The sequence below is a fragment of the Macaca thibetana genome, chromosome 7 (assembly GCF_024542745.1).
Source record: "Macaca thibetana thibetana isolate TM-01 chromosome 7, ASM2454274v1, whole genome shotgun sequence".
In the NCBI taxonomy this organism is placed as follows: domain Eukaryota; kingdom Metazoa; phylum Chordata; class Mammalia; order Primates; family Cercopithecidae; genus Macaca; species Macaca thibetana.
Genome location: NC_065584.1, coordinates 16,932,086 through 16,954,891, shown reverse-complemented (window position 1 = coordinate 16,954,891; position 22,806 = coordinate 16,932,086). Strand labels below are relative to the sequence as shown.

General features: G+C 42.1%; 1 protein-coding gene across 4 annotated transcripts in view; it reads right to left on the bottom strand.

Annotated features, from left to right (window-relative positions):
- Window positions 1-22,806, bottom strand: part of TTC7B (tetratricopeptide repeat domain 7B) — a 271,924-nt gene that overhangs the window by 131,564 nt on the left and 117,554 nt on the right. For all 4 annotated transcript variants that reach the window (XM_050799034.1, XM_050799035.1, XM_050799036.1 and 1 more), the window contains 3 exons: window positions 20,711-20,883; window positions 11,429-11,492; window positions 7,149-7,286 (listed from right to left, as the gene is read on the bottom strand). In XM_050799034.1, the coding sequence (XP_050654991.1) occupies window positions 7,149-7,286; window positions 11,429-11,492; window positions 20,711-20,883 (375 nt within the window). The remainder of the gene's footprint in view (window positions 1-7,148; window positions 7,287-11,428; window positions 11,493-20,710; window positions 20,884-22,806) is intronic.

The window sequence follows — 22,806 nt, the reverse complement described above, 5'->3', positions numbered from 1 at the left end:
TTTCAAGAAAGTGAAGCTGGGCATGGTATCTCATGCCTGTAATCTTAGCACTTTAGGAGGCCAAGACAGGAGGGTCACTTGAGGCCAAGAGTTTGAAACCAGTCCAAGCTGGTTTCTACAATCTCTACAAAAAAAAAAAAGCAGGTGTGGTATCTCTAAAAATATAGCTGACCAGAGTTTATTATGTAGACTTTAAAATAGGCAAAAGACTTGAATAGTAGTTTTACCAAAGAAGATATACAAATGGCCAATAAGCCCATAAAAAGATGCTAAACATTATTAGTTATTAGGGAAAAGAAAATCAATCCCACAATGTGATATCACATCACACCTACCAGAATGTCTACATTAATAATAATTTACAAATAACAAGTGCTAGTGAAGAAGTGGAGAAATTAGAACCCTGTGTATTGCTGGTAGGAATGTAAAATGGTACAGTCACTGTGAAAAACAGTCTGGCAGTTCCTCAAAAAGTTAAACATAGAATTATCATATGACCAAGCAATTCCACTCCTAGGTGTAAACCCAAAAGAACTGAAAAAAGGAACTCAGAAAACATGCTGTGCCCTAACGTGCAAGTGTTGATGTTGGCTGGGGACAGCAGAAGGAAGGAAAGTTCAAGTAGAGTATTCACTGCAGCATTATTCACAATAGCCAAAAGGTGGACACAATCCAGGCGTCCACTGACAGATGAAGGGATAAACAAAATGTAACACATACATGCAATGGAATATTATTCAGCCATGAAAAGGAACGAAGTTCTGATCAATGCTATCAGATATATTGTTAAAACATGGCTGAATCTTGAAAACATTAGGCTAAGTGAAGCAAACCAGACATAAAAGGGCAAGTATTGCCTGATTTCTTTTATATGAGATACCCAGAATAAGCAAATTCATAAAGACAAAAATTAAATTAGAGGTTACTAGGGTATCGGGAAGGAGAGAATGAAAAGTTATTGCTTGATGGGTACAGAATTTCTGTCTGGGATGATGGAAAAATGTGCAAATAAATAGTGATGATGGTTGCACAACATTGTGAATGTAATTAAATGCAACTGAATTTTACACTTTAAAAAGGTTAATATGGCATATTAAAAAAAAATTTAAACAAAGAACTAAAACAAAACCATGAGGTATGTACCTAGATACCTTGTTTCTCTGAACTATGCTACCCTAAGAGTTTAAACTCCTTCCATTCCTCCCAAGCGTGTTGGCATTTTCATTGAGGACCACGTTAAGAAAGCAATGCTTAATTCGAAAGAACGTTTTCGTAATGGTGAGAATGGAGATCCCAGGGGCCATGTCAGAGGCTGATATTCTTTGGGGCAGGGTGTCATGTAAAAATGGTGAAGATGGTCCCTATTGAGCTGACTCACAAAGCTGGACCAGAGCTGGTAACTGTCCAGGTGCTCTGCCCCAAGCTGGGCCCATCCCTTCCTCTGCTGCCCATTTCCCACTCAATGACCTTTAACCTTTGGGCCTGCCTGGGAAAGATATACTCCTTGCACATCTAGGGACCTCTAAAACCAAAGAAAAGGGGGCAGGATGAGGGTGCACACTGGTTTTGAAGCACTGGTGCATTCAGCAAGTTGTTAGGGACCACCCAGCACTAACCAAATACCCTGCCTTGATTTCTCAGAAGTCTACGGCTCCATTTGTGTCATGCCCACTGATGCCTTCTAGAAACCTTGGCACCTAGCTCAAGGCTGGGTTTCTGCAGTACAAGCGGGGCTGCATGCAATGCTGAACTTTAAACAAATGGTAGGCCTGGCAAGCAGACGTTGTTAGATGTGCAATGCTTTTCACAGTGCTCCCTGATTAAATAAGCGTTTAGGTTAGGGAGGTGTAAATGTCCTTTTGGTACAATTACTAGTCAGACAGTTCTACCCACAGAACTATGGTGTTGTTGAGATTTACCATAAACACATGAATATGAGTTCAACAGGAAAGATAAAAATACCATTCCTGTCTTTAAAGCTGCCTCGCCTATGGAGGGGGGACACACACAACCTTCTAAAAGGACCCCATAATATACTGTCGAAATGGAGCCATTAATAGTCAAATTCAAGAAACAAACCTCCTTAGCAGCTTGGGTTCATTCTGAAAAACAGAGGAAGCAGTGCTTGTTGCTTTACTTTTAATAGCGCAGGTTGTCATGCCAACTAGTGCTGCTGTTTAAAACGAAGAGGAAAGAAAGAAGTGTTCCTTCCTACACAAACCTTTCAGCAGGGCTCACAATTAGTCTTTAAAAACACGAAAACTCACAGCACTGGAGATATGGTAAACATTGTGCTTCTATTTAAACCTGTCAGAATGAGGATATGATAAACCTTTGGCCTGGGTCTCCTTTGTACAATGCTCTTTGGCCAGCATCTGGCTGAAGAGTCCACAAGGAAAGAAAGGCACGATGATGTAGGTGCACACAAAGGCAGCCGGTCTCGAGATGGGAGAGCGGCCTTCCATCTTGAATAAGCACAAGAGAAAGGCCGGCTTCCTTGGGAAAGAGAGGCTCTGCTCCCGCTTAGCCCTGTGAGCACAGTTATTAAAAGGCTGGGTCTGCACAATGCTGCGCGACACACCCACTGCACAAGGGTGCCAAGGACAGGAGAGAGGAACACGGGCTGGCAGTGGCAGTAGAGGCGCCCCCACCCTCTGTGGTGCCCGTGGGCCCAGGTCAGCCAAGGAGAGGAGCCAAGAAGCAGGAAGACATGCTGTGCCCGGATGTGTAAGTGTTAATGCTGGTTGGGGACAAGAGAAGGAAGGAAAGCACAAGGACAGGGTGAGAAGGAGGTAAGACCTCTTCTCTCTCTCACAATTGACTGATGGTTTTACGAACTCTTCTGTCCACAAAAGCTTCCACCCATGTAAAAGAAGATCTAGCAACGTTTCTGAGGCAAAGAGGACTTGCTCACAGATGAGCCACAGGGTGATATATCTAGATCGCATCTGCAAGGGGCACACGTAAAGTCTGCCAATAGGTTGTGGTGCTGACAATCAGGCCCCACACTTTCTTTCCAAGCTCCTCTCCTCCCACTTCTCCATGAGAGCAAGCCCTGGGTTCCCGTTCCCTCAGGTCCAGTGCCTTCACAGCTCTGTGAGCTTAAGGATGAAGAGGGTCTCTCTCCTCCTAGACCACTTAATGCCTATCAGGCCTTGAAGAGCCAATTCATATATCCACTGTTCATAATCTCTTACTGGCACTCCCAACCTATAAACTTGGCTGCAATTGGCCTATTCCATTCACCTGCCAATTAACATGCTTTGCACTACTACGTATTCTCTAATTTGATTATCTTTTTGTTTGTTTCCATGTGGTCTCCCTAACTAGAGTGGAAATTTCTTGAAGGCAAAACATCTTTCTGTATCCTTTGTTGCTCCCCCTGTGCCTAGTAATTCCTGTGTATACAATGGTAGTAACTGCAGGAGCAGCAGTGTACAGTTGCCACTTACCGAACTCTAAGTGCTAGGCTCTGTTCTGAGTACTTTACATGGATTAATGAATATGCATCTCCCAACTGTCTGAGATATACATTCACACAATTATTACCCCTATTTAACAGGAAAATAAACTGATGCATAGGAGGTTAGTGACATGCCTAGGCTCACATGACTGGTACAGAGCAGACCCAGAACTCAAACCAAAGCTCTCTAACTCTAGAGCCTGTGACACACTATGTTGATGACCTGAGTTTGGGGTTGAGGAGGCAGAGATGGGTGAGGTGCCAATGAAGCAAAGAAGAGAGATAGGGGATATCCACAGTAAAATGTGTAAGATACTGTCCCATTCAACAAAACTTACATAATGCACACATTTATTCATAAAGACAGATGTAAAGTTCGCCTCTAAAATGTCAATGAGTAGTCAACTATCTCAGGACAGCTGGATTCCAAGGCACTTTTCTTTCCTTTTCTATATTTTCTATGTATTGTTGGATTCTCCAAGGAGTATGCAGGACTATTGCATACGGCAGAAAGATAAACAATGAAGTCAATTTCATTATGGGTGGAAAGGAAAAGAAAACAAGAGAAAAAAGAAAGAGAGAGGGTCTGTGGAATATTTGTGAACAGAAGGGTGGCATGTCTATTCCTGTGTCTCAGAAAGATTGCTCTGCTGACAGTGGAGGAAATGAAGACAGGGAAATATAACATACCTCTAAGACAAATGATAATAACGATAATTGCTAACATTTATGGAGCTCAGAGAAAGGTAATATAGGAAGTTTAAAATCCAGTTATCCTGACAGCAACACTGTTCATAGTAGCCAAAAGGTGGAAACAGCCACAATTCCATCAGCTAATGAATGGAAAAACAAATTGTGGTAGATCTGCACAATGGAATACTATTCAGCCATAAAAAGAAATATTGATCCATGTTACAATGTGGATAACCTTGAAAACATTATGCTATGTGAAAGAAGCCAGACACCAAAGCCCAAATATTGGCTATTTATATTTATATGAAATACCCCCAATCAGTATCCATAGAGAAAAAAAGCAGATGAGTAGTTGACAGGGACTTGGAGGGAGTGAGGAACGGGGAGTGGCTGCTTAATGGGTATAGGGTTTCTTACAGGGTGAGGAAAAGGTTTTGCAATTTGAGGTGATGGCTGCACGTACTAAATGTGCATGTACTAAGTGGTATGAACGTACTAAATGCCACTGAATTCTACACTTTAAAATGGTTAAGTTTGTTATGTGAATTGTACTTCAATTAAAAAAAAAAAAAAGCCAGTTATCCTTTTAACTTAAAGTTCTGAGAAAATGGAAAGGCAGATGAGGAGGGGGAAAAAAAATGGATTCAGAAAAACCCCAGTAAATGAGGCAATAAGACAAGTGGGACACCCAGAGTAGGATGTGGCCTCGGACAGAGGGAGAGAGGGTCCACACTCAGCAAAGGGTGGACCTAACCCCTATCTTCAGTAACTGAGCTATCCAACCATGGGCCAGGCAGCCTTGAGATGCTGTGAGCTTTCACCTTTTTCCTACGACATCTACCGTTTTAGTCGGTTGATCTGAGACAACACAGTTGTCGAATGCTCGCTCCAATTGCCTAAGTGGTTGGCACAGGCAAGGCTGAAGCCAGATATCCAACCCCTAGATAAGGCACGCAGAGCTTGTGCTGGGCCCGCCCCCATCGGCGCATGGGCCGCAGCTGCTTGTCACACCTGGCAGCTCCAGGCTGGAGGCAGCTTGTGGGTAGGGGTCACACCTTGCTCCTGGCTGTATCCCTGGCCTTAATCAGAGCCTCTGGCACAGAAGAGGTGACAGTACATATATGTGCTGAAGAAATAAACATCCTTCATTTCATATATTTTATCAGTTGGTTGAGATTTTTACTAGATAAAACACAGATATGGTACAAAATTCAAAAGGTTCCAGGGATATACAGTACTAAATTTGCCTTTCTTCCACCCTCCTACTCCGGCTTCTCCGAGGCAACCTTTGGCCTGCACCACCATTTGCAATGTGACTAGGGGGGTGAAGTTCTGACTCGCAAAGGCTCCTGCGACCACATACCCAGTCGTCTGGGAGGCAGGTCACCACCACGAGATGGGAGCTACATATGATATCAAGACAGAAGTCATCTGGGTGAAAACAAGGTCCTAGTATTCTATGCCAGGAGCAGGCACAGGCTCCAGAGCCGCAGCTTGCAGAGGAATCCATGAGGGTGATGACCACCCCCTAGAGCATTCATGGAAAAATGGGAAGCCAGGGACAGAGACCACCCAGCCAGTCAACAGGGCCAGACACCTCAAGCTCCTCACTCCTGTTTCGGACCTAGGAGATTTCGAGCCGGGGAAAGGCAACATTGCTACCCAATGGGACGGAAGTAGATGTGTGCGTACCACTGTCATCCTTGGACCTAGAGAGGTGATATGTGTTTTGTCTGGAGGAACAAACTCACCTTAAAGGAATTCAACTGTGAGCTCGGTGGCATGGTCCCCAGTGACAGACTTTGTGGTGGACACAGCTGACAGCAACTTAGGTGGTGGGGAGAAGGGGGGCCCAGGAAATCAAGGTACCGGCAGAGGTTCGATCCATTTAGGGATGAACAACCTGGGCCAATTCCAAGCCTGGACCGAGCCCCAGGGCTGAGCTGCGTGTGGTGGGGGCATCTGCACACACTGCTTTGTCAGGTCGGATTGTGAGGCTGAGTAACCACTGCCCTGTAGAGTCACCAAACCATGGACTAAAAAAAGATTCAAGCCACGCAGGCTCATCTGTTTCCCCAAGGTTCCTGCCTAATGTGGCGATGCACTGGCAGGCTGGAGGGTGAGTCGGGCACTTATCTGATTTCAGCCAATCTGTTACTGTATTTCATTCCCTGTCCTCGTGCCCAGAGGCTGTTGCAATGGGTATAAATTTAGAAAGAGAAAGATAAATAACATGGAAAAGTTCCTTTTAACAAAATAGGGATTTTTTTTTTCTCTCTATTTTGCTAAAGAAAAGATAAAATGATCTTCTTGTTATTTATTTAGCCTTACCATGGTAGAATCTGATATTTTGGGCAGGAACCTAATAATGCATAACCACAGCCCAAGACGAACCAGCTTCTCCTGAAACTGTGAAAGAGTCAAGCCTCCATCCTAAGCGTTTCTTAGACACTGAGGGAGTGAGAACATGACAGTACCTTGTACAAGATCTGAAATCCACGAGGGTCCCTTCTGAACAAGCAAAAGACTCTGAAAGAAGACTGTCTCCTTTATATGAAACGATCTATGCCAGCTAACATAACACACTGTGCCTGAAATTGTCAGGCCACTGGCAATTTCACTGGTCACACTGATACTTTAAACCAAACCTGTTCTATGAGGAAACTAATATCACAGATGGGAGATTTTCAGTTGGTGGAAATTAACTGAAAGAGAAACTGCTTGAGAAATGTTTGCCTTCCCTCACACACAAACTCACAGCCCAGCGGGTTATGGAACCCTCATGGTAAAAGACTAGATCAATTCCACCACCTAATCATTTAGCCCAACGCCCATTCTACAGGGGAGAAAACCAAAGTTAAGTGACTGGCCCAAGATCACATGGCTGCCACTAATAGAGGGGGGCCCAGGTCCAGGTCTCACAACCCTTCCCTGGGGTCACCATGCAACTGTCACCCACCACCTGGATGTCAACCAGACTCAGCGGCTGTACCTCTGACAGCATCTCATACTGGCCTCTTCTTCCAAGAGCAATGGTGAGTAAGTCATAGACCACAGACGCACTCTGTAGACTGATGAGGCGGTCACTCTTGTGTTCAGGTATCCTGCTCAGCACAGCATCCCGGTTGGCCTGAAAAAACACAAGAGAAGCAGATGGAGAAAGAGCCTAGTGCTGCATGGTGGGGAGGCCACCTAGGCCCTCCTGCCCCTACCGATTTGCCAAGGGAATGGAGACAAGGGTAGGAAGGAGCAGAGGCCTGTCACCTTGGGTTATTTATTCAAAATCCCCTGGGCACTGCAGAACATGATATATGGGATGATCCAAACACTAAAGTCCTAGAATTGTGAACCTAGAGGGCACCTGTACCTGTCGGCAGGCATTTGGAGGAAGCCTTGGCAGCCGATACAAAGTTTTCCCTGGGCTCGGGTTCACAGCCAGCCTCGTGGAAGATGCAGCTGCGCTCTGGAGCAGCCGAATCATCCATCAAGTGAGGCCCTGCTGCGCCTCACTCGCGAATCCTGCTTCTGCTCTACATTAAAGAGGGGGAGAAAATTCCCAGCCCTGCATTTCCCAACACCCAATTGTGTCATCAAGTTCCATGAGTCCTACAGAGATCTATCTTACTTTTCCTCTATCACCAAGCAATATTCAAATCCCTATATGACATCTTCACTGGAACAGAACACAAAGACGAATTCAATCTTGTTTAGGGAAGCACAACACAGATATATAAGAGAAAACAAGAAGAAAGCAGATTTTTCCTTTAAAAGATATTAACACAGAGGACTCAAGAGAACAATTTTCTAAGCTTAGCACAGAAATACATCAGGCACATTCAAACTTATTAATCTCATCTATCCAGAAATCAAATGCTCTTTACAGCAACTTGTTTCCATTACTTCTAAAATTTAATTTCTCTACAGATTCCTCTAAATATATCACATGTATGAGACTCAATAGCTAGCTCATTTTCCCTTTTTCCCTAATAGGAAGTTCAGAATCAACAAAGTTAGATTTCGATTTCACCTGCCCTTTTCCCCCTGCTAATTAACAGAAGTCTGCAGATCCACCTGTCCTTGGGAGCAGAGACAGGCCCGCCCCCAGTCTTTCCTGTGAAAGTGGTACATGAGGTTCCAGGGTCACTTGTCCCGGCATGCTGACATTGATCTTCCTCCTGACATTCAAAAAGGCCACGCACACACCTTCCCTCTCACTAATGAGACAAAATGCATTTTCTTTGTGTGTGAGTCCAAGGCATTTACTTTTAGCCACCCATCAGTACTTACTCACTTTAAAACTCCTTGCTCTTAAATGTCAAAGACAAATAAGAATATATAAGACAGGCCACTTCCTACAAAGTGAGTCATCTCTGACGGAAACAAGCCTGCTTTTGAAGATTTCATTCTAAGTTTTTCTTGTTAGGAGTCCCTCTTGAGCCCCCAAAAAAAGCAGCTCTGAAGGAAACAGGGCCTGTTGCAAATGGTCTCATTTTATTTATTTGCTATACATATTCTATACTGAGACCAATGCCTGGAAGAGAGCAAAACAAACATACTATTTATGAAAGGTTTTCAAGTTATACCAAATGCATTCTTTTCATTTTTAGAGAAAGTATCAGTATCTTTTGACTAAAAAGGTACAATACAGAACCTCAAACAGACCCACAAATAATAAATATCCCAGAATATTGCCTCAGTGGTAGTTCTGCAAATCAAGTTCTTATAATCCCATTCTCCTAGGGGAAACTAATTTGTTTTGTGGTTAGAAAATAGCACAATTCTAAATGACATCTTGTAGGTGGAGAAGCTATGGACAAATTCATGCTTCTGAATTAAAGTCAGAACCAACAAAGAACACAATTTTCTGACATCCAAAAACCACAAATTTTCATTTTGGTTTTGAAATTGAGCACATTCATTTTCTGTCTAAAAACCAAAAAATCGAGAAGTCAAAGGACATGGAAAAAAGGCTTCCAAAAGCAACTTCATTTAGATTTCTACCTACATTTTCTGAAATGATTTATAGGGAGAACATAATCATTTGGGTTAGAAACCTTGTCCTTCATACCCACTGATGACATCACTGGATTTCAACATCCCCTGAAGAGATTTTTCTGGAAATTACATACCACAGAGCCAACTCTGACTGTCTCAAAGGGATCTCAATGTTTGAGTATTATTAGTTTCTATCACTTCAATTAAGAAGCAGGAGAGCTGGAGACATCATTCCACAGACATCTCCACTTAGTGCAAGCGTTTTAGAGAGGTGGCCATGTTTTCCAAATTGCAGACTGGAACATATCATCTGACAATGGAACATAATATTTTCAATCAGAATTGTCCAGGTAATCTAAAATGTATAGTCACCATGCTTTCAGAACGTGTACACCATAACCAACCAAGTTTGCCCAAAGGGAACTAACTACCTGCCAAGGACCCAGCTTGGGATGAGGGAATGCTGACCAGGAGGCCAAGGTGAGCTGGCTCCATGGATGCCCCGGTGGGGAAGCCTGGGGAGACTTGTTCACTTGAATGCCACCATGTGCCAGCCTGCTCACCTATGTGCTTCCCTGATTGCACCAAGGCAAGCAGAGAATGTAAATGACACCATCCTAAGTTACCAGCTGACTATCGGGCAACCCTGCTTCCTTGAGAGGAAGTAAGCCCAATGACACCAAACAGCCTCCAAGTCAAAAGAGGTGGTAACTCACGCAGGCTTGCTCTTGTCAACATCGGTGGGCCATTCAAAGTTTTTTTTTTTTTTTTTTTTTTTTTTTTTTGAGACGGAGTCTTGCTCTGTCGCCCAGGCTGGAGTGCAGTGGCCGGATCTCAGCTCACTGCAAGCTCTGCCTGCCAGGTTCACGCCATTCTCCTGCCTCAGCCTCCCGAGTAGCTGGGACTACAGGCGCCCGCCACCTCGCCCGGCTAGTTTTTTGTATTTTTTTTAGTAGAGACGGGGTTTCACCGTGTTAGCCAGGATGGTCTGGATCTCCTGACCTCGTGATCCGCCCATCTCGACCTCCCAAAGTGCTGGGATTACAGGCTTGAGACACCGCGCCCGGCCGCCATTCAAAGTTTTAATCAAAGGCAAGAGAGCTGCCCTCTCATGAGTTCTGGCCTCTTCTGATCCCTCCTTCTCTCTGTGCATGTATGTTATTATGCTCAGACCCCATGTCTATACTCACCTGAGTCCATTTTATACCTCCCATTAAACAGTATGTGTGGGGAGGGCAAGAAGGGAAATGCCTTCTCTTGCTTTAGTTACGATTCCCTTTTCTCCCCTGGGCTGCCCCAGGGGTTGGGGGTAAGCAGTGACAGCTATGGGGAGGGGGCAGTACAGTCTCCTAGCAGGAACAGGAGACCACTGCGTGATGCACGCATTCTGCCTGCTCTGGGCCTCGGGTTCCTCATGTGTAAAATGAGGGAAGGGGATGTGAGCCCTCAAGATCTTTTGATTCCAGGAGCCCGCCCATTCTGCTCAGGTCCTCAGTACACATCACTATTCTGCTGAGGAATTCGCCATTATAACACACATGATCCTGAAGGTTTCAAGCTAGGGCCACAATGCCTAGTGATAGATACACAGGACAGAAACCCAATAAATGATGAGTGGTGAAATAGACCTAAAATTCGATATCCTGGCCAAATACTAAGAAAATGTTTCAAAGCAATCAGAGGGTCTGGCAAAACCTCCCTCACAATAGCAGTGACAGGGAAGAGAAGTGAGTTCTCACGGCCTGGGACTTTACAGTGTCTGGTGACAGCTGGGAGCTGGGAGAGACAACCAAGGCAGGAGGATGAGAGTTTCATCAAGTTCCTGCTGTGAAAACCAGAGGTTCATAGAACCAACAAATGACTTATCCCCAAATTCTCCCCCACTCCAGGGCAAATTGAGAGGCTTATAAAGGTCACCCTTTGGGGGCCTCTTTCTCCTTTTAAGATTCCTCCGGTGGTCATTTTAGCTGTGGTTTACCTGGATACAATTGCATTAATGTTCAGCCAATACTGGGTGGATAAATGAATGAACTAAGATACCTGCTTCAAGATAGAAGATAGAGAAGCTCCAAGCTCCAGGCTAACCAAGGGACATTGCTCGCTGGTCCAGGAATTAAGACCCTCATTTTAAACCTCTACTGTTTTTTCCCATCCACGTATACCCTCTAGAAAGTATTTTCTCTCAAGAAAAAGAGTCGTCATACTGGCAGAATGGCTGTATCAAAGAAGAGACTACAAGGCCGGGGAAAGAACGATGTAAAAACACATTCCACGTACCATTGATTCGCTAATCAGCAGTAACAGCAGGGCTTCTTCCGTATTTTCTTGAGGACAAAAAATGCTGCAGAAAGAAAACTGACTTTGATATATGGCAGTTTCAAAATAACACAAAACACACAAATACAAGCAGAACTGAACACTAAAAGCTTCCAGGATTTTATATAATACCCATGAAAAATACTGTATAATTTGGACACTTGAATTAATTTGCCTATTTCTATGGTAATCTATGGAATTCATACATTTTAGCTATGCATTTTAGTGGTAGGCAGAAGGGTAAAGTAAAGCTGTAAAAACCAAGTTAAAAGCCCAAATAACATATGTACATATTACAGAGGCAGAATTTTAGATTTCAATAAATTGACATTATCTAAATAATACAAGCTTTCTCCTAAACCCGTTACAGAGGTATAAACTGCAGGCATTTCACTTAACAGTACTCTTCTTACCTCTTACCTGCTAACTGGCATATCTCATACTGTTATTTAGATGAAATAAGAGATTAGAAGCAATTTTAGAGTTTGAATAATTTCTCTAATACTGTAAGAATTTAGTGAGCTATCTTACTTAGACACATAAGTTTTATTATGGGGTAGCATGCAAGAGCTCTTATTAATCTATTTTACGGAATTTGGCCGAACTCTTAAATCTTGGATTAAAAGAAAGAGCTTTTTAAGCTCAACGTTGCTCAGGATTAGAGAATAATAAAAACCCAGCGGAACCCCGATCTGTATTCTCTATAGCCTATTTTCTGTGTTGTGAGCATTTGCAGCACTTTTTCTCCTGTTCTAAAGCTCTAGAATCCTTTGGGCAGAATTCTGAATGTTATCACCAATTGGGTCAAACTCAATATTTTTTCATGAAATGGAAGAAGAGTATATAATAAATAAAAATGAACTTGGTTTAAAAAAACTCCTAGATATTTGGAAGATGACTAAAAATGACTAAGTTTATGTCTTCTCAGGGATATTACAATCATTTAATTGAAGGGATTTCCCCCCCCCATAAAAGGAAAAAAAAAAAGGATTTTTCACATAATTATAAACATTTGTTTTCTTCGAAGTGCTGGCAATTTTTGTACTGCATCTTAGGATGACAAAGAGCAAGATAGAAGAAACACAGTGCCTGGCATTCTCATTACAATGCTGACACCGCCAGAGGTAAGGAAGCCACCTGCAGGATGGTTTCTATCGCTCTTCTGAGGCTAAAATTTTATGAAAAGGCTGGCCTGAGAATGAGGAGCAAGATTCGGGGATATGCAGTGACTTGCTTCAGAAGTCAGCTTGAGATGATCTGGGTTTTTCAGACGGGACAGTCCTTTCCCCTTAGATTCTGAAATAGAGCCTAAAGGCTCTGAATTAAGTGTCTCCCAAACAATCACCTCAGTATGTTGTGTGTGTGTGTGTGTGTGTGTGCACGCACACGTGCATGTGCGCTTATACATGCACACTGGTGCCCAACAATCATTTCCTGATATCCTGGCTTGTGCTTACATGCAGTTGGGACCTTGCAAATAAAACAGTAATGTGAACCATTGTGTGTGTGTGTGTGTGTGTGTGTGTGTGTGTGTATGCACACACCCATGCCCAGTCATCATTTCCTGATATCCTGGCTTGTGCTTACATGCAACTGGGATCTTGCAAATCAAGCAGTAACGTGAATCATTTTTTTTGTTCATGGCTAGCCAGTTCTGCATTGTCCAGACGAATTGAAAAGAGAGAGAGCCTATGCTAATTGTGACTTCACAGCAGTCAATTCAGTCCATGGCTAATCTCCAGATTCTGGTTGAGCCATCCAGCCTGCTTAAATGCTAGTTTGTGTTATTTTTACCATAGTTGCTAACAAGTGGCACATGAACCGAATCCAGCTCCACTTCCTCTAACTTCCCTATTTGTGGCAGGCAAGGTGGGTACTCAGGAGCACTGCAAGCCTCCCAAGGCCAGCAGAAGAAGTGGGGGGCGAAAAGGTAGTTTTAAGAGACAGATCTAAACAACTACACACTGGAAGCCTCCCTCTCAATCATTATGAACTCTCTAGACCCATTTCCGGCCAATTCCTTCCCTCGTTTGCCCAGGGAAGCGTGGATGGAGCTCAGGGTGAATGGTCACAACTGTTGGGGACTTCCTTTTGTGGCCTTCTCCTCTTTGGGGCTCACGAGCCTCAGGGGGAGATACTGGGGTACCCAGGCCTCAGCCTTGAAGAGTGGGAAAACTGGGGCCCTAGATCCAAAGGAAGTTGCTTGAAGGGGAAGGTGGGGGACAAAAGGGGACAAGGAGAAAACAGGGCTCAGCAGGCATGAGGACAGGCTCCCAAGAACTGGCGGCCTGGCAAAGGAGGCTGCTGCGCTGAGAATGGGAGGGTGCGTTCTCGCCCTAGCCATGTCACCAACTCACTGGGTGACCTTTAGGCAAACTGCCCATTTTCTTACTTTGGATGAATTTACCAACTGATTTTCTGATTCTACAGAAGACACAGGGAACAAGGGCGAGAATTCTCAGGTATAAGTAGTAATCATCATCTTGCCAGGGCTCCTACATAATAGCTTTTTCTTAAAAATTTCCTCCCATACGTAGAAACTTTACTGTAATTGTAGAAACAATCATGCGAAAGACATTAATCCAACTTTACCCAACTGCATTTCATCTCTCTGTCATCGTTAGCCATTATATAACTAATGACAAGTTAATGTCTAAAGGTCACTGGCACCTCCTAAAACTCTACATTTAGGTGCAGGGAGGGCCTTGAACACTGCCAACCCATGAGAAAGTTGATTTGTAAATAATGACAACATCAACTCTAAGGTCTAGTAATGGTTCCTTTATAATGTTAGTATGTCTGGCTGAGATACTACCAGGAAATTCCAGGAGAAACACAGCCTCTGAACCACAGCCAGCCAGATAAGAGCCGAGGCATGGAGGCCAAGATGAAGTCCCACCCCGAACCCAAGTCACACTGTCTGCAAGCATGCCAAGGCAGAGTCTACTGTCGATCCCAGGTGTATGTGGATAAATGGCTACCAAGAAAGGAATAGGACTTAAATTGAAAATTAAGAGCGCATCTTGATTATTAGGGATTGGCTAGTCTGATGCAAGGACTATTGAGGCCTCACCACGCTTCTCTTTCGTGTCAATCCATATAGGTCAAAAATCTCTGCATGACAAAGAAAGAAGGGTCCCTCATGTAGACCAGTGCAGGTCCACTGGGCTACACTCTGCTGAGTGGGTCAGGTGAATCCCACCTAGAACATCACCTTGCACAAGTGCTTCCATGTTCCTGCTGAGAGGATGGGCCTCTCCACGACTCCAAGGTGAGATGTGTGCACCAGAGGCAAGGAGACGACAGCAGCCAGCAGTGCCGCTGGCCATTTACACAGCTTCGGTTCAGCCATCAAGAAGTTATCCTGACCCTTCAACATCCCTTTGCTTTCCATTTTATTTTATTTTATTTATTTATTTTTGCAAGCTCTTGAGGATGTATTGTGTCCAGGGAAGGGCCTGGCCAGTGCCTGGCTCAGGCTGTCCAGCCCTCCCCAGCCGAGACCCCCCTCCGCATTTGCCATTTTAAACAGCCTCCCCATCCTTACCAAAAACTCCTGGCAACCAAGAGGTTCAGATCTACATTCAGTATTCCATGATAATCACCTTTTCCTCCTAGACCTACAAAGGAGTTTAGACAATGCCTGGTACTCACTAGCACTCAATGAATCTTTTCATCATCTATTTCTTGGCAATATTATCCAATATTAACCAGTATCCACAATAGCTGTTTTTAATCTTCTGCTTTACTTTGTGTTAACTATCTAGTCTAATGTGCATTTAATTATTGAAACTACCTCAATGCTTCTTACAAGAGGAAATACAATGAAAAAAAAAGTATACCTGACTGAAACACACACACACACACACACACACACACACACACACACATATACACACACACATACACACATATACACACACACACACACATATATACACACACACACATACACACATATATACACACACATACACACATATACACACACACATACACACACATATATACACACACACACACACACACATACACACACATACACACACATACACATACACACACACACATATATACACACACACACACTCTCACACATTAAGAAACATGTAGATGCAGGGGGAAAAAAGAAACATGTACAAGACTCTTCACAGAAGCCCTGTTCCTATTAGCCCCTCATGGGAAACAACTCACAACACAAGCAGAATGGATCAATATCCTGGAGGACAGTCATAAAATGAAACACCTCGCAGCAATGAAAAACACTCCTACATGAAAAAGTATGGGTGAATAGTTCAAATATAAAGTTAGACAAAAGAAGTTAAACATTAGAGAGTGCATATTGTATGATTCCACGTATATAAATTTCAAAAAGGGGCCAGACTAATGATTGCGACAGAAGTCAGGAGAGGGCTGCCCTGGATGGGGGTGGTGACTGGGAGAGGCCATGGGAGGGCGTGTAGGGCTCCAGTAGTGTCCATTCCTGACCAGATGCTACTTACATGGATATGCTAACTTGGTGGAAGTTCATCAAGTTTCATACTTTTGATTTATTTTTCTCTATGTATGGTGTGTATCCAAAAAAGCTTACTCTAAAAAATAAGTAAACAAAAGCTGATACAATTCTTCACAGAAACACCCAGAAGAAAAAAAGCAAGGAAGCCTATGACAGGTGATCCCTCTTTTCATTCCATCCAGGATTTTCTACATTGTATTTCCTTTCAAATTCAAGATGGGCAGAGTGAGCATCCTGTATGCATTTCATGCTCAGGTCTCCGTGACCAGGGGTGGAGCTTCCTGGCAGGGCTTGTCTTTCAGTTATGTTCCATTACAACCAACTCTTCTGAATGGTCTTTGTGGTTTTCTGGAGCTAGAAGGATCTCTGCCATCTAAATTTTGCTTGACACTTATTATACTTATCATAAGAGACTGTGGGGAAGGAGACTGTTAGCCAAAACGAGGTTTCTGCATTATCTACAGATTCCCCTTCACACCTCCAAACCGGCATAACTGAATGGTGAGAATGTACTTTCTGCCAATGTGGATGGGTCAGAGTCCTGCCTTGGTAAGAAGGGAACCTCCAAACAAGAATAACTCCCACAGCTGTTCCTCTTTACCCATATTCTAAGAAGTAGAGCTTTGAACCCACAAAATTACAAAGCTAAAAACTGATGGTAATAAATGAAAGCATAGAATTCATGTGGAAATCGATGAAACAGAGAACAGAATCACAATAGAAAAAAGTCAAAACCCAAAGTTGGTTCCTCAAAACTGACAAACTTTCAGTTAGACTGACTCTAAAAAAGAGAAAAACGACTTAAATTACTAAAATGAGAAATCAGAGAACATGACAACCAACCCTGTAGAAATACAAAAAAAATTATAAAGGAATGCTATGAACAACTGTACGGAGGCAAATTAGGTAGTTGAGACGAAGCAGACACATTTCTAGAAAGACGCAAACTAATCAAACTGATTCAAGAAGAAATAGAAAATACAAATAGACCCATAATAAGTAAAGAGACTGAATTAGTATTTTTTTTTTAAAAAAAAAAAAACTTCCTACAAAGAAAGCCTAGGTCCGGATGGCTTCACTGGTGAAGTCTACCAAATATTTAAAGGATTAATACCAATTCTCCACAAACTCTTTCAAAACGAAGAGGAGGGAATAGTCTCCAACTCATTTTATGAGGCCAATATTACTTTAATACCAAAACCAGACAAAAACATCATAAGAAAACTGCAGAATAGTATCTTTTATAAATATAGATGTAAAAATCTTTAACAAAATATCAGCAAATAGAACCCAGCAATAATAAAAAGGAGCATACACCATGACTTGGACAGGGATGCAGGTTGGCTTAATGTGTGAAAATAAATTAATGTGATACACCACAGCATTAGAATAAAGGACAAAACCCACATTATCATTTCAATTGATGCAGAAAAAGCAGTTGACAAAATTCAACACCCATTAATAATAAAAATAACAAACTAGAAATAGGAAGCCCTTTTCTTAACCTGATAAAGGGCATCTACAAAAGCCCACAGAAAACAACATACTCTGTAAAAGACTAGATAATTTCCCCTGCCTGAGATCAGGAATGAGACAAGGACGTCCATGCTTGCCACTTCTATTCAACATTGTACTGGAAGTTCTAGCCAGGGCAATTAAGAAAAAATAAAATAAAATAAAATGCATCTAGGTTAGAAAGGAAAAAATAAAACCATCTATATTAGTATTAATAGATGACACAATCTTGATGTAGAAAATTGTAAGGAATTCAAAAAAACTATTAGGACCAATAAACAAATTCAGCAAGGTTACAGTATACAAGATCAATTTACAAAATCTGTTGTATTTCCATATACTTGCAATGAACAATCCAAAAATGAAATTAAGAAAACAACTGTATTTATAAGAGCATCAAAAAGAATAGCACACGTTTGCATGCACACATGTGCACGCACGCACACACGCGTGCGCGCACACACACACATTTAGGAATAGGCGTAACCAAAGAAATACAAGCTTTATATCCTGAAAAATACAAATCATTGTTTAAAAAAATTAAAGACAACCTAAATAGATGGAAAAATATCTCATGTTCATGGATCAGAAGACTTAATATTTTTAATATGGAAATATTCCTCAAATTGATCTACAAATTCAATGCAATTCCTATTAAAATCCCAGCTGCCTTTTTTTTTTTTTTCCAGAAATGGACAAGGTAATTCTAAAATTCATATGGAAATTCAGGGGCTTGGGAGACAGGAGGGTGACAGCTAAGAGGTGCTGGGTTTATTTTGGGGGTAATAAAAATGTTCCAGTCATGGCGATGGATGCACAACTATGCAAGTATATTAAAAGCAACTGAATCGCACACTTTCAATGGACGAATTGTATAATATATGAATTATGTCTCAAAAAACAATTTTTTAAAAAGCTGACACGTGTGAACTGAAACTTGTGACTCAGTAGCCAGTGCTACTATAGGAATGCTCCCTTTAATGACTGCATTTCCTGGAGCTGCATTTTGCTTCTATAATTCTCTTTGTACACATGGGAAAGGTGACATTAGAAAAGCGACAAAATCTGAGGGGTTCAGGAAATGGAGAAATGGCCAGCACTGTGAGCTTCTCTGCCTTCAAGGGGTGAGGCTATACTGGATGGCACCCAAAGAGACAGAGTTCCAGCCATGTGTCAAACTGGACTGGGGGAAGAGGGTGAGAAAGGAGGTCCTTAATGCCCTTGGCACCTTGGTTATTAAGAAGCATCTAAAGCAGGGGAAAACTCTAGAGTCTATTTTTATGATATAAATATCACTTAAAAATGAACCCCAAACCTACTTCTAAATAGTTAATAATGAGGGGTCAGCATTTTAAAAATAAGAGCATCGAAAATTGCTAGAACAGATATTTTATGAATCCAGATAAGGACTAAAGAGTAAACACAGATTGTGAATTAAGCAAACTCACATGGTTCAACAAGGCTGTAGAAAAGGGGGATGAAAACTAAATTAAGATAAGCCTAGGGAAAAAGCTAAGAATACGCGAACTCATCTGAATCCATGTAAGAAACACAAACTTGAACAAGAAGGTGACGAGAGACAGAAATGCAAGGGTCAACAGGATTATTAAGAGATGGCAACCTTGAAGAAATGCCAACTCCTCTGAAAGTACAACAATTATTTTCAGATGTTTGAAATCTTGATCTTCAGATGGAGAAAGTGTCTAGTCATGCCATCTCTATTAGTGCTTTCTCTGGGACTTCAGAAGCTGCCACCTCATCATCTCAGCTGTTTTTCTAATTTGAAAACATGGAAAAGGTCTTCAATATTTATTCATGTGTGTTCCCCTTTCCTTCACACAGAGATTCTGAAAAGCCAACATGTCTTGTCCTTATAAGAACAGGCAAAGGCCAGGGTGGTGGCTCATGCCTGTAATCCCAACACTTTGGGAGGCCAAAGTGGGCGGATCACCTGAGGTCAGGAGTTCAAGACCAGCCTGGCCAACATAGTGAAACCCTGTCTCTACCAAAAAAATGCAAAAATTGTCCCAGCGTGGTGGCTCACACCTGTAATCCCAGCACCTTGGGAGGCCAAGGCAGGCAGATCACAAGGTCAGGAGATCAAGACCATACTGGCCAACATGGTAAAATCCCATCTCTACTAAAATACAAAAAATTAGGCAGGCATGTTGGCATGCACCTGTAGTTCCAGCTACTTGGGAGGCTGAGGCAGGGGAATCACTTGAACCCAGGAAGTGGAAGTTGTAGTGAGCCAAGATCACACCACTGTACTCCAGCCTGGTGACAGAGTGAGGCTCTGTCTCAAAAAAAAAAAAAAAAAAAAAAAAAAAAAAAAAATAGCCATGTGTGGTGGTGTGTGCTTGTAATCTCAGCTACTTGGGAGGCTGAGGCAGGAGAATCACTTGAACCTGGGAGGTGGAGGTTGCAGATTGCACCACTGCACTCCAGCATGGGCAACATAGCGAGACTCCATCTCAAAAAAAAAAAAAAATTAAAAAATTAAAAAATGTAAAAGAGCAGGCAAAGATGGGAATTCAAGACTCGAATGGGAGGCATTGAGAATGAGTCAACAACCATTCCGGCCTCCCAGCCCTTCTCCTTGTCTCTCCCTCCTCTGTCTGGCTTCCTCTGGCCTGGGGAAGGCTCATGCTAAGACTGTAGTGACACTCTGACCCATTTTCCTCCAAGGTGATCAAGTCTCAAATATAAAACTTAAAAAAGATAAAGAAGTTCTAAAGAGACATCACCTTCCAATCACTTGAAAATATTAGATTCTTCTTCTTACATCTAGTTCCATTTAGAACAAGATTTTAAGCAAAAGGATCAAGGAATTGCTGAAGAAATGTTAGAAGGGTGAGACTGATGTTAGATGTTAGATGGCTTGCAGATAGCTTTATTTCTGATTGCTGTCTGATGCTGAGGTCTTATAATAAATGGAATGAAAATTCCAAAAACCAATAGTGATGGCTGCAAATGGCACCCAAGCACTGAGATGAGAACTTTCTCCTACTTAAAATGTCCCTGGTAGTGCACAGATACTTGCTGAAGATATAAAAAGTAATGAGGAATCTCTACTAAACTGGAAAACGAGACTTGTTCATTTGATTTTCTTTTAGGGAAAAAATCTACTCTTCTACTTCTCATCATCCTTGAATTTTCCCAAGTTTCCCTCCCATCCCATAGCCTACAAGTGAGGACATCAGCTTTCATACTTCTCTCCTGAGTAGACACGGGCTCTCCGAGTGAGAGTGTAGGTTTTTGTGTTTGCTCCTTTGCGGAGAGGATCGTCCAGAGGTGACTGGCATGGTGGATCCTCCAGAGGGTTCCAGTAGCTCTGCTCACACATACCCCGCAACAAGATCTCTGCCAGCTGCCTGGCTATTGTCTGGGAACATAAACGAGGAAAAGCACAGCCATGAATCTATTTTGTATTAGTCATTCATTCAGTCAGTCAATAAATATTTATATCATCACATTGTGCTAAGCACTACTGCAAGGCTCATAATTAAAATTTTTTCTTTTACGATGGTAATTGTACCAGTTTATGACAAGAAAAGAAAACATGATTCACTAAGATGTTTGAACACTTAAAAAAAAAGGTTCATGTACTTCAAATGCTGCCCCATCAGTCACACTCTGGAATACTACACATATTTTATACCTGAAACAACTGAAACTTTTGGCTAAGCCCTTTCCCAAGAGCTCTTATAAATAACAGGTGAGCTGCAGATATTAGCATCACTAATGATGTGTGCTAAACCTCAAACCTGGCAAAAAGCTTGTACTCAGCTTAGATAATGCTATCCCTGAAAAAATTATCCTCACTGAAAATCCAGTGTCTACTGTAGACATCTTCTTTCTTAAATGTACCAAAGGCAGGCCCTGTACGTCCCACCTCCAAGGACTCAGCACCTGAGTGTCTATTCTCAGCACATTCTGGGCTCCTGGCCCGGAGATTCTCACCTGCCTTGTGCAATAGGGAAGGCAAAGTGGGAACATGGTTCCGATCAAGAAAGACCTTTCTTCAAAGCTGGATGGGTATCCTATTCTGCACAGTGAAAACCCAGAAACATCTGGATCCTGTTCTCCAAGTTAGATGCAGATTAATAAGCTTTCCCAAACTTCTGTAACTCCACTGCCTAAAACAGTACCATGTATAATATAATGTATGGGGGGAAAGAATGCATGGTATGTACTAAGAAGTGTTTTGTTGACTGATGCATGTCAGTTCACTTAGCTTATAATCTTCCAGTAACAAAGAAGAGGATAAGTAATTTTTAAAAATTCCTCTGAAAAGAGAAGCACTGCATCCCAGGGTAGTTCACTCTACCCATGGTCAGCCAGAGGAGGCACCAGAACCCAGCATGGTTTTCCACCAGGTTTCAGCATCCTTTGAAGATGCAGACAAAGACTGCTGATCTTCTGAGAAGGAGCCTTTTTTAAAAAAATAAGCAAATGTTTCAGAAGAGGGCTTTGCTAAGCTTTCATCCATATGAAATCTCTTAAAACACCACAAGGAAAGTTAAATCCAACCAAATCACTAACAGAGTGGTTTCTGATAACCACTGGGTAAAGGCAAACTTTCTTTATCATTCCCAAGTAAGACCCACTGGCATTAAATGTCTATAAAAATGTGAAATTAAATGCACTCTGATCATCCCCAACTGAGCAATCTGTAAAGATCTCATAAGAACACAATTTTCAGGACCTAAACAACTCCTGAACTGTTTTCTTAAGCCTTCCATTATAGTTTCATTTTGATCTCATTGCAGTCATATAAGCTAATGACTTTTGCTGGAAACTTCAACTGGCAAAAATAACTTCCACTCACTACAGCTGAGAAATAAATGTTAAAAGAAAAAAAAAATGAACAAGGAATTTCATTTTCTGAATATATTTGCCATGGAGGGATTTTAAAGTTGTAAAAATTTCTGCCCTAAACAGTTTGCTTGTTCACTACTAGATAGCTCATGCTAGGTCTTATTTCCCCTCAGGGTATTAACCTTCCTGAGAGATTTTTTTTTTAATGGGGTTTTGATGTGATTGCATATTTTAAAGACATCGCTTCATCAGTGCTCTACCTATTAAGACGGCCATTTGGTTATGTCCACTGAAAGCTCAAATGAAGTTCAGAAAAAAACAATAAATATGAGATTACCAGCAAGATCACCAATATCTAGCATACTTTTTACACTCAACCTACATTTAGCCTGTAGTTTAAATGCATCAAATTGTTGGTAACTATAAAATAAATTCAGAATCAAAGGAGAGAAAGGTGGGAAGTGGGCCTGAAATAAGACCTGGATGT